Source organism: Myxine glutinosa, chromosome 10 (assembly GCF_964187855.1).
Source record: "Myxine glutinosa chromosome 10, kmMyxGlut1.1, whole genome shotgun sequence".
NCBI classification, from domain to species: Eukaryota; Metazoa; Chordata; class Myxini; order Myxiniformes; family Myxinidae; genus Myxine; species Myxine glutinosa.
In genome coordinates, this window is record NC_136270.1 from 123,911,590 (window position 1) to 123,924,361 (window position 12,772).

At 52.8% G+C, this 12,772-nt stretch overlaps 1 protein-coding gene across 4 annotated transcripts in view; it reads right to left on the reverse strand.

Annotated features, from left to right (window-relative positions):
- LOC137433794 (vacuolar protein sorting-associated protein 4B-like) overlaps positions 1-12,772 on the reverse strand; it is a 72,408-nt gene that overhangs the window by 27,552 nt on the left and 32,084 nt on the right. For all 4 annotated transcript variants that reach the window (XR_013624804.1, XR_010985740.2, XM_078786052.1 and 1 more), the window contains one exon: positions 10,692-10,742. Coding sequence is in view for 2 of the 4 variants with exons in the window: in XM_078786052.1 (XP_078642178.1) it covers positions 10,692-10,742 (51 nt within the window). In the remaining 2 variants the exon portion in view is untranslated. The remainder of the gene's footprint in view (positions 1-10,691; positions 10,743-12,772) is intronic.

The window sequence follows — 12,772 nt, forward strand, 5'->3', positions numbered from 1 at the left end:
TACCATACACCTTTCACTTCTTAATGATCGTTTTAACTGTACTTTAAGGGATATATATTCAAGGCCTTTGAAATATTTTTATACCCATCCCTGACCTGTGCCTTTCCACAACTTTATCCCGGAGGTCTTTTGAAAGCTCCTTGGTTCCGGGAGAGCCGCTAGTACTGAGAGTGATGCTGCAGCCAAATGACGCCAATGCCACATGCCCGTGGAGAATGACACGTGCAGATTCTGCAACAAATGTGACGGGCAACTCCATGGCTTTGCAACTCTTCAGGCAGACAGCAACATCAAAACCATTGCCGCAGATCTGCAGAAAATAGCTTTACTTCCATTAATTCGAAGTATCATTTTGCTTGCTTGACTGGACTGCGAAATCTCCATTGTTCCTTTCTGAGGAGAAGCCAAGACTACTCTGAGACTGTCGTGGAAGAGAAGAAACAGAAATCCAGAGCTTTTGTCGAGCTCATCACACATGTTGAAAACTCCGTAGAGGATGGAACCTTCTATTTCAAGTTCTCTTCGCTGCCTCAGCTCTATGAAAATCGCCTGGCCGACATTGGTATTGGCAGAGAGATCAACAAGCTTTGTTTCAAGGAACAAGTTCTGATGTACTTTCCACAAGCACAAAAGCAAAGTGATGGCAAGAATGTCTTACTTGTCTTCAAACACGGCATGCAGGAACTGCTCAAAGACACTTTGAAGTCAGCCAATGATGGGGATGCAGTGATTCTGGCGAAAGCTGTCAGAATTGTGCATGACGATACTTTTCGTTCTGAAGGGTTCAACTTTGATGCTTCATTCCCATCTGGATGCCAGCAGTATTCAGTCCCCACGCGCAACTCTGAAATCCCTGGTAAGCATGCTTCTGAATGGAGCCGACCTCAAGGACCAGGATTCTGCAGACTCCCAGGCATGCCTCCTGGTCTCGCAAATTATTCTGTTTAACTGAAAGAAGATGACTCCAACTGCCATGAATGGAGTGGCTCCTGTAACTGCCAGGTCTCGGCATTTGTTGGAGCATTCACAACCCTTGCCCCTCGACCTTGGACTAAATGTTCACACATAAACCAGGTCCTATAAGTTGATAACACATTGGGTTTGAGTGTAAGTGATGATCTTGTACTTAAACTTGAGGATCATCTGGCTACTGCGAGTCTGTGAGAACATCAAGGCCAAAGGTTTTGTGAGTACTGCCCAGCTACGCAAAGGCCTCTTTACCGTCGGTCACAACTTGGATCACAACCCATCAAGCACCACAACCAAAGGCTCATTCCACAGTACACTCGGTACAGGCATCAGCCTCTTTCAGTTCCTGACCAAGTGCAATATGGGACACATTCAGGATAGCATATGGCTGCCCTCTAAAGAAACAAAGAAGAAGCATTTATTGTCTGACAGCTTCACCATTGTACCCACTGATGCAGTCGAGACACAAAGTGTGGCTGTGCCCAAGACATCCAATGCTGTTAAAGCTATGGATGGACGTCTGGAGGGGGAAAGTGAGAAAGAGAAATGTTGGCTGGAGCATGTTATCAAGCTGATTGAGAAGAAGGAGATAACCAAGGGAGATGCTGTGGCCTGGTCAGCCTACCATGTCAGTCATCAGCACCACATATCTGATGACTCACAACCCGCTCTCACACAACTCTTGCCACTGTTCTATGAAAAGGCTGCTTCAGCTGTCATGATCAAGTATGGTATTGAAGGAGCTGGGCTCCAACGCGAGTTGAAAGAATTGACGCGACCAAAGATGGAAATTCGTCCGAGTAGGTTTAATAAATGTATCACACTCGGGTACTCTGAAAAGCCCGTTTATCTGGCGGCAATATATATACACATTTATGTCGGGAAGTTTGCCCGGCAAAAGCTATACCGGGCATGCCGGGTATCAAGGGCGAGCCTTGGAAAGGCGAGTCTGGACCTGCCCGGGTGTGTTTGGCTGCGGCCTGGCAAGTCGAGGCTGGACGTGCCCGGGCGCTCTGGACGAGCACTGGAAAGGTGATAGCGGGCATGCCCAGACGCTCTGGGCGAGCCCTGGAAAGGCGATAGTGGGCATGCCCGGACGCTCTGGGCGAGCCCTGGAAAGGCGATAGCGGGCATGCCCGGACGCTCTGGGCGAGCCCTGGAAAGGCGATAGCGGGCATGCCCGGACGCTCTGGGCGAGCCCTGGAAAGGCGAGAGCGGGCATGCCCGGGAAAGACGAGACCGGGCGTGCCCGGGAGGTTCGGGCGTGCCCGGGAACAGTGAGTCCGGGCATGCCCGGGAGAGGCGCGTCTGGCCGTGTTCTGGCAGGTGCAAGGCGATTGTGTGCATCCAGCGGTAACCGCTACACACGCCCCTCCAGAATCGACCTGCACCGGCAGGGTCAATTTAAGGGGGGTCCGGATGACCCGGCCGAAGCGACCCCTGGAGGGTCGTGGGGAGGGGTCCGACGTGGTGGTGGGTGGTCGAGCGGGGGGAACTGTGGACGGGGGGCGGCCTCGCCGCGGAGGAAGGGCCAACCGTGGTGGTCGGTCGACGTCCATGTGCGCCGGTTTGAGGCGGTCCACAGAAATCCGGTCCGGCCGGCCGCCGAAGTCGACGATGAAAGACTTGTCGCCCCATCGCAGGAGCCGGAAGGGCCCATCGTACGGCGGCCGGAGTGGCCCCCGGTGCGCGTCATGACGCACAAAGACGTACTCCGCTGTGCGAAGCGCCGGGGGGACGTAGGACTGGGGGCCACCGTGGCGGGACGTCGGCAAATCGTCGGGCGGCCTCCTGGAGGTCCGAGCGCTGGCGAGCGGCGGACCAGGGACTGGTAGCGTCGGGCACGAATTCGCCCGGGACGCGGAGCGGCTGGCCGTAGACGAGCTCGGCGGCGGACGCCTGGAGGTCTTCCTTGGGGGCCGTGCGAAGGCCCAAAAGGACCCACGGCAGCCGGTCGGCCCCACCGTCGTCCTGAAGGCCGGCCATGAGTGCGGCCTTCATGGAGCGGTGAAACCGCTCGCACAACCCATTGGCTTGGGGGTGGTAGGCCGTGGTGCGGTGCAGCGTGACCCCCAACGAACGGGCGACCGCGCCCCAAAGCTCAGACGTGAACTGTGGTCAGACGAGATGTCCGCTGGTGCGCCGAAGCGCGCGACCCAGGTGGCGATGAACGCCTGCGCCACGTCGGCGGTGGTGGTGGAGGTGAGGGGCACGGCCTCCGGCCACCTGGTGGTCCTGTCCACCATGGTGAGCAGGTGGGTGAACCCCCGCGAGGGGGGCAGGGGACCCACCAGGTCCACGTGGATGTGGTCGAAACGCCGTTTAGGCACGGCGAAAGGTGCCAGCGGGGCCTGGGTGTGGCGGTGGACCTTGGCTCGCTGGCAGTCCGTGCAGGCATTGGCCCAGTCGCGGATGTTTCGTCGAAGGCCGTGCCAGACGAAACGCGCCGACACCAGCTTCTGAGAAGCTTTCTGGCCCGGGTGAGAAAGGCCGTGGATGGAGGCGAAGATGCGGCGCTGCCAGGAAACGGGCACGATGGGGCGAGGCTGGCCCTGGGAGACGTCGCAGAGCAGGACGGTGCCCGCGAAGGGGATGTCGGCCAGGCGGAGGCCCGTGTCCGCCACGCGGAGTGCCTGCACCGAGGCGTCGGTGGTCTGGTCGGCCGCCATGAGCGCGAAGTCCACGCCGAGGTGGACCGCGTTCGCGCTGGCCCGCGAAAGGCAGTCGGCCACGGCGTTGTCTTTGCCGGCGACGTGCTGGATGTCCGTGGTGAACTACGACACGGCGGAGAGGTGGCGCTGCTGGCGGGCCGACCACGGCTCCGTGACCTTAGCCATTGCGTAGACCAACGGCTTGTGGTCGACGAAAGCCGTGAACGGGCGGCCCTCCAGGAGGTGTCGGAAATGGCGAACGGCCAGGAATAGCCCGAGCAGCTCGCGGTCGAACGTGCTGTAGTTTAACTCGTTCGGCCGGAGTTGCCGGCTGAAAAAAGCGAGTGGCTGCCAAACCCCGTCCACCCATTGCTCATGGACGGCGCCCACCGCGTAGTTGGAGGCGTCCGTAGTGAGGGCGATGGGCGCGTTGAGCACCGGGTGAGCCAGCAGCGTTGCGTCGGCGAGGGCCCGTTTGGCGCTGGCGAAGGCCGCGTCCATGGCCGCGGACCAAACAATGTCATGCTTGGCCGGCTTGCCCCGGAGGGCCTCGTAAAGGGGCCGCATGAGCTGAGCAGCGCGGGGCACGAATCGGTGATAAAAATTCACCATGCCGATGAACTCTTGGAGGGCCTTGATGGAACGGGGACGCGGGAACGTGGTGATGGCCTCGACCTTGGTCGGCAGCGGCACGGCCCCGGTCTTGGTGATGCGGTGGCCCAAAAAGTCAACGCTCGTCGTGCCGAAGTGGCATTTGACCGGGTTGACAATTAAGCCGTGCTCGCTGAGGCGACCGAACAGTGTTCGGAGGTGGAGGAGGTGCTCGGCACGGGACGTGCTGGCGACGAGGATGTCGTACAGATAGACGAAAAGAAACGGCAGGTCGCGCAGCACGCCGTCTATCAAGCGCTGGAACGCCTGGGCCGCGTTCTTGAGGCCAAACGGCATCCGCAAAAATTCGAACAGGCCGAACGGCGTGATGACGGCCATCTTCGGGACGTCGGCCGCCCGGACAGGTACCTGGTGGTAGCCCCGTATCAGGTCAATTTTCGAAAAGATGACCCGTCCCGCCAAACGGGCGGAAAAGTCCTGAATATGCGGGATCGGGTACCTGTCGGGGGTGGTAGCGTCATTGAGATGGCGGTAGTCGCCACACGGGCGCCATCCACCCCCCGGCTTTGGCACGATGTGCAGTGGCGAGGCCCACGCGCTATCGGAGCGCCGCACGATGCCGAGGTGCTCCAACGAGTCGAATTCGGCCTTCGCCACGGCGAGCTTGGCTGGGTCGAGGCGGCGGGCCCTGGCGTAGACCGGCGGGCCCGTAGTGGGTATGTGGTGCTCGATCCCGTGCCGCACCGCGACGGCCGAAAACGTCGGCCGCGTGAGGGCCGGGAATTCCACGAGCAGGCGAGCGAACTCGTTCGTTGCCGGGAGGGCGCACGCCAGTTCGGTCGGCGCGGAGCTGCTCATTGTGCACGCCAGGGAGCTGAAGGTCTCGGCGTGGACAAGGCGACGTCATTTGACGTCGACCAGCAGCCCGTGTGCGCAGAGGAAGTCGGCGCCCAGCAAAGCCACGGGGACGCTGGCGGTAACAAAAGTCCATTGAAAGCGCTGGCTGCCGAAGCAGAGGGTGACGACGCGTGGGCCGAAAGTGCGTATGGCCGAGCCATTAGCAGCGACCAAAGAGGGGCCGCAAACTGCGTCCAGCCTATCCTGCTCGGAGGCGGGTATGACGCTCAGTTGGGCGCCGGTGTCGCACAGGAAACGCCGCCCAGACGCTTTGTCCCGAATAAACAGCAAGTTGCCCGAGTGGCCGGCGCTCATGGATGGGAATGAACGCCGGCCCGGCCGTTTCCCGACCTGCCGAAAGTGCACGGGGGCCGGCACGTCCGAGCCTTGTGTCCGAACCTGGCGTGGTAATAACACCACGCCCGGTCAGGTGGAGGCCCCGGCCGTCGTGTCGGAAGCGGGCGGTGCAGCGGGGCGGCCGCCAGTTGCACCGGCAGTTCGGCCTCCAACCGCGCAGGGCGCTCGGGCGTCGTGGGCGTCGCCTCGGACGGCGGCAGGCTCCAGGTAACCGCGCCGATGTGCTGGCCCGCCGAGGAGATCTTATCGGCTTCCCTGGCGAGGGCGCGGGAATCCGTGATCAACGTGCCAGCCAGGGCGAGGCGTACCGGGTGAGGCAGCTGGCGAAGGAACAGCTCGCGGAACAGAAAATCCGGAGAGTGCTCACCGAGCAACGAGAGCATATAGTCCATGCGCTCGGACGGGCGCGTGTTGCCGAGCTCGGGCAGGTCAAGCAGGCGCCGTGCGCGTGCTGCCGGTGAGAGGGCGAAAGCGTCGAGGAGGAGTGTCTTCAGCGCGTCGTATTTGTCAGCAGCCGGCGGGTGCTGGAGGAGGCTCAAGGCGCGGGCCGCGGTGGCGGAACCGAGCGCCGCCACAACATGGTGGAAGCGGGTGTCGTCCGCGGTGATGCCTCGCAGGGCGAACTGAGAGTCCGCCTGAGCGAACCAAACAGCCGCGTGAGCCTCCCAGAAGGTAGGCAGTTTAAGCGTCACTGCCGTATCCATGTCGGTAGGTCACCAATGAAGGAGCTGGGCTCCAACGCGAGTTGAAAGAATTGACGTGACCAAAGATGGAAATTCGTCCGAGTAGGTTTAATAAATGTATCACACTCGGGTACTCTGAAAAGCCCGTTTATCGGGCGGCAATATATATACACATTTATGTCGGGAAGTTTGCCCGGCAAAAGCTATACCGGGCATGCCCGGGTATCAAGGGCGAGCCTTGGAAAGGCGAGTCTGGACCTGCCCGGGCGTGTTTGGCTGCGGCCTGGCAAGTCGAGGCTGGGCGTGCCCGGGCGCTCTGGACGAGCACTGGAAAGGCGATAGCGGGCATGCCCGGACGCTCTGGGCGAGCCCTGGAAAGGCGATAGTGGGCATGCCCGGACGCTCTGGGCGAGCCCTGGAAAGGCGATAGCGGGCATGCCGGACGCTCTGGGCGAGCCCTGGAAAGGCGAGAGCGGGCATGCCCGGGGAAGACGAGACCGGGCGTGCCCGGGAGGTTCGGGCGTGCCCGGGAACAGTGAGTCCGGGCATGCCCGGGAGAGGCGCGTCTGGCCGTGTTCTGGCCGGTGCAAGGCGATTGTGTGCATCCAGCGGTAACCGCTACAGTATGACTGTTCAGTACAAAGCCTGCACTCAGTTCCTGAATCCTGGACAGATTCTAGTGATTACTTTAGATGCCCCACTGTATGCACTGGCCAAGTTTATTCAGTGGAACTGGCCTCAAACATGGTGAGGACAAGTACGTAATCATGTTCAGTGGTCTGCATATTGAAATGGCAATGTCGAAAACATTAGGGCCTCCGACTACTTGAAGGCCTCCGAGTGGACCACTGCACTGACCCAAGCAGGCATCGCCTCCTCTCAAATAGCTGACTCCCTCGTCAAGGCATCCCACCTCACCCGGACTAGATATGTCCACCAAGTGGACTCTGGTCCTGGCAAAACTCCAGCAGGATGCCTTCACACACACTAGGACTGAAGGACCGCATGATGAAAGGGCCAAAGAAACGTGGAGGCAAGATATGATCAACAAGTGCCCAACATTTCAGTATTGGAATACCATCCTCAAGATAGAAATACCTGGTCTGATTTTCATGTGGGCCCACTGAGAACGAGACTTGCTCCTGTATGTGGAATCGCTGAATGCTTTGGTTGGTTATTTTCCCTTGACCATCAAAACTATGCCAAGTGGATTCCCGTACACCTACGGGACCTGGAGAGCCCACCTAAAAGCAACCCAGATGTCTGCAAGTGGATATGTCGCCAAATATCCACTTGCAGACATCTGGGTTGCTTTTAGCACTGGTGAGAACTTCATATACCTACACAACAATGCCATCTGCCATGCTCTGGGCAAAGACAAGTCCACAGCCCTTCCCCTGTTCCACAGGGTGTGCCACAACCTCAGCATTATATAAAAAGGGGAAGACGTCAACATGGGAAGCCTGGAATTCCTACCCTCAGATCACCCAGGCATTCAACTACATGGCCGCAAATTCACACACCCTACTGACCATGGACCCCAACACTTTACAGTCATTGTCTATAACAAGACCAGAACTCTGGAATCTGAGAATTAGGTATGGAGAGAGTTGTTCTGCAAAAAGAGCAAAACGATGGAGAACATTCCACAGACTCAGGAGGCGTTGGTGCAGTCAAATTCAATCCAAGCACATTTGTTTATTTTTTGGTTTTTTATTTTTACTCTATATATTTTTGGACCCACAACTTGGATCTGGCAAAAAAAGTTATTTCTACTAAAATTTTAAGCTTGATCATTGCAAACATTTTCCTTTCCCGTCACTTTATTGTAAATTCAATAATAAAGCTGTTTTTTTCTTTTTTTGGAATACTTAGGTACATTTTTAGGGTCAATAATTCAACAAGCAAAATAGAAGCTCCATCCTTGTCATATTTTTTAGCTCCAATAAAAAAACTGAAGAATGTGAGCTAATAAAGTGTGAGAAAAAAGTTGGTGCTTTTGTCCGGAATGTCCCCTTCATTTTGCTAAGCTGCCTCACTTGGCCGTGAAGAATGGCCATGCTACAAAGCAGTGAAGACCAATGAAAATTTGGTCCACTAATGGTCACAAATGTTAGACACAGAATGGGTACACTTTGCTAAGCCAAGTCCTGCCATTGCACCTGTTATGGCCTTCTAGTAATTTGTACCAAATTAAACGCTGTATTACTCATCGCCGGGGACTGGCGCTTCTGCATCCTAATTATTGTTCCTGGATGGTTTGAAAGTGAAAATTCCAAACAATGTTACCATTACTGATCGTTACCAAACAATGTTACCACCAAAACACAAATTGAGGGATTAATATTCCTTCACCACAAACGAATGGACAACCTCTTGATCTTATACAGCTTAATATGTGGTCTACAAAACCCCTCTACCACACCCTGCCCTCCCTCTTAACTCCCATCCCCCTCTGTTCTTCTAACTGTGAAATCACCATCATGTTTATAACCACTACAAACAATTCCCTCAATGTGGAATATCACCATCCCCAAAACTTACCCATTATTACCTCGGCCACTGAAGCTGGATGGAGGTTATGTTTTCATCCCTGTCTGTTTGTCTGTGAGCAGGATATCTCAAAACATTATGGACGGATTTGGACGAAACCTTGTGGGCACGTTGGGTGTTTGACAAGGACGAATGATTACATTTTGGTGAAGATCTGGATCTGGATACTATAATTTTAAAGTGATTCTTCACCATTGAGGGATCGGCCCAACAACGACATATAGCACGATATTTCAAAAGCTTCTGGACGAGTTATGACAAAACGAGGTGGATAAGTCGGTTGTGTGACAAGAACAAGCCGATTGGATTTTGGTTTAAGTGGGGAATCAGATCCGGCTTATCAGAGGGATACAAAATGTGATCCGACCTATCAGTGGGATACAAAATGTGATCCGACCTATCAGTGGGATACAAAATGTGATCCGACCTATCAGTTGGATACAAAATACGATCCGACCTGTCAGTGGGATACAAAATGTGATCCGGCTTATCAGTGGGATACAAAATGTGATCCGGCTCATCAGTGGGATACAAAATGTGATCCGACCTGTCAGTGGGATACAAAATGTGATCTGACCTATCAGTGGGATACAAAATGTGATCCGACCTATCAGTGGGATACAAAATGTGATCCGACCTATCAGTGGGATACAAAATGTGATCCGACCTATCAGTTGGATACAAAATACGATCCGACCTGTCAGTGGGATACAAAATTTGATCCGGCTTATCAGTGGGATACAAAATGTGATCCGGCTCATCAGTGGGATACAAAATGTGATCCGACCTGTCAGTGGGATACAAAATGTGATCTGACCTATCAGTGGGATACAAAATGTGATCCGACCTATCAGTGGGATACAAAATGTGATCCGACCAATCAGTGGGACACAAAATGTGATCCGACCTATCAGTGGGATACAAAATGTGATCCGACCTATCAGTGGGATACAAAATGTGATCCGACCTATCAGTGGGATACAAAATGTGATCCGACCTATCAGAAGGATACAAAATGTGATCCGACCTATCAGTGGGATACAAAATGTGATCCGACCTATCAGTGGGATACAAAATGTGATCCGGCTTATCAGTGGGATACAAAATGTGATCCGACCTATCAGTGGGATACAAAATGTGATCCGACCTATCAGTGGGATACAAAATGTGATCCGACCTATCAGAAGGATACAAAATGTGATCCGACCTATCAGTGGGATACAAAATGTGATCCGACCTATCAGTGGGATACAAAATGTGATCCGGCTTATCAGTGGGATACAAAATGTGATCCGACCTATCAGTGGGATACAAAATGTGATCCGACCTATCAGTGGGATACAAAATGTGATCCGACCTATCAGTGGGATACAAAATGTGATCCGACCTATCAGTGGGATACAAAATGTGATTCGACCTATCAGTGGGATACAAAATGTGATCCGGCTTATCAGTGGCATACAAAATGTGATCCGGCTTATCAGTGGGATACAAAATGTGATCCGACCTATCAGTGGGATACAAAATGTGATCCGACCTATCAGTGGGATACAAAATGTGATCCGACCTATCAGTGGGATACAAAATGTGATCCGACCTATCAGTGGGATACAAAATGTAAACTGTTCAGCCTGGTGGAGGTATGCGCTCTAACTGCTATTCTAGTCTTTTCTGTTTTCACTAACCCTTTCCACTGAAGCTCTACTATCGATCTTCTCTGCTCCCACTCATTTTGTTCACCATTCATCATATATCTATCTGCCTATTCTCCACTGAAATTTTTTTTTTAAATTAATCTTTCAATTTGTATTCAGCTCCACCATAAGCATCATTCTCTACATTTACAAATAAGGTATCATACTTACATACATATGCACAAGCAAGAAAAAACACATTGTATCTGGTTTAGGGCACAAAACTCAGCAAATCCAAAAAATTGGTGTTGCACTATGGTTTTTCCTGTACGTACCTGTGCCAGCGGGGCCATACAGCAAAATACATCTCCAAGGTTGCAGTAACCCTAAAGAGGAAAAAGAAAATACATCGAAGAATGTTGGAGTGTTGGCAGTGCCATCAGACCAATTTGAACTGTCCTATCTATCCCAGAACATCAACCATTGAGATAATCGTCATTACATAGCAGATCAAACGCAACAACACCCCTGCTTATTGATCTGATGGATCTCTGGAAAACACTCCGGACTTCCTCTCTAGTCATAGTCAAGGTGTGGCCCTGAATGGGTTTCCCTCATCTCCCCTTCCTGTTCAGGTTGGAGTTCCCCAAGGCAGTGTTCTGGGCCCTGTGCTTTTTCTGGTCTTCATCAATGATCTCTCTGACTCTCTTGAAAATCCTCTCTATCTCCTTGCTGATGACTCCACTCTCTGCCGCTCCATTCCTCATTCCTCAGATCGGCAGTCTGCAGCCTCCTCTCTCTGCAGACCTGGACAAAATCACAGACTGGTCAAACAAGTGGAACACGTCTTTCAATCCTGACAAATCTCCCACTCTTACTGTCTCTCCGAAAAGAACGACTGGACAACCCTCCCATCTACTTTCTCAACAATCCTCTCCAAGAAGTTCTGTCACTCAAGATTTTGGGTCTCACTATCTGCCATTACCTTTCCTGGGAAAACCACATTTCAAATCTGGCCTCCAAAGCCAGTCGCCGACTGGGCATGGGCATCCTCCGTCGTGCGAAGTCCTTCCTTGGCACACCTGAGCTCCTCACCACATACAAGGCTTTCATCCGCAGCTCAATGGAATACTGTTCTCCCCTCTGGGCTGGTGCTCCTGCCTCACACCTAGCTCGTCTTCACGCTGTTGAAACCAAAGCTTTCAGAATCTTTGGAATCTCCCGCGATGAAGCTGATTCTGAGGGCCTTTCACTTACTCACCGCAGGCAGGTTGGTGGTCTTTCTGTCTTCTACCGACTCCTCTCTGGCCTTGCTCCCCCAGCTCTATCTGTGCTCTGTCTCCAAAATATTCTTACAAGTAACACAAGATCTGCCTGCAACCCTCTTATGGTTAAACTGCCAAAATCAAGAATCTCTGCTCACCTTCACTTTCATTCCTCTTTTCTCCCGCCTCTGGAACAAACTCCCCCACTCTCTTCAATCCCACTCCTCCCTCCAGGTCTTTAAAACAGCTGTTCACCACCATCTCTTATCTTCCCCCATCCAAAACCTTGATCTTTTCTACCCCCATTGATACACCCCAAATCCACATCTTGTAATCCCCAACTTCATTCCTGAAATTCCTTGTAGTGTCCATTTGTTTTGTACCGTGTAGCCCTTCCATTCCTCCAGCCCTCTTCCTTCTACAGATCTCCCGATGTCCCTGTTCTCTACTGTTATGCTTGTATGCTTCCCTCTCTCTCCCCATCTTGTGTCCCCCTCCCCTTATTGTTTTACGTGTCCGTTTATGTTTTTTTGTGTTTCATGTGCTAATATGTGTTTGATATGCTCGCCCTTAAAAGAGCCTCGATCTTGTATCCAAAAAAAAAAGAAGAAAAAAAGGGTCTGTCCGATCGATGCCTGGGTGCCGATTAAAGACTCCATAACAACAATCATAATATCGAAAAGAACAAGGTTATGTATTATGCATGGCATGATGGAAAATCCCACATGTATTATGCATGGCATGATGGAATATCCCACATGTATTATGCATGGCATGATGGACAATCCCACATGTATTATGCATGGCATGATGGAAAATCCCACATGTATTATGCATGGCATGATGGACAATCCCACATGTATTATGCATGGCATGATGGACAATCCCACATGTATTATGCATGGCATGATGGAAAATCCCACATTTATTATGCATGGCATGATGGACAATCCCACATGTATTATGCATGGCATGATGGAAAATCCCACCTGTATTATGCATGGCATGATGGACAATCCCACATGTATTATGCATGGCATGATGGAAAATCCCACATGTATTATGCATGGCATGATGGACAATCCTACATGTATTATGCATGGCATGATGGAAAATCCCACATGTATTACGCATGGCATGATGGAAAATCG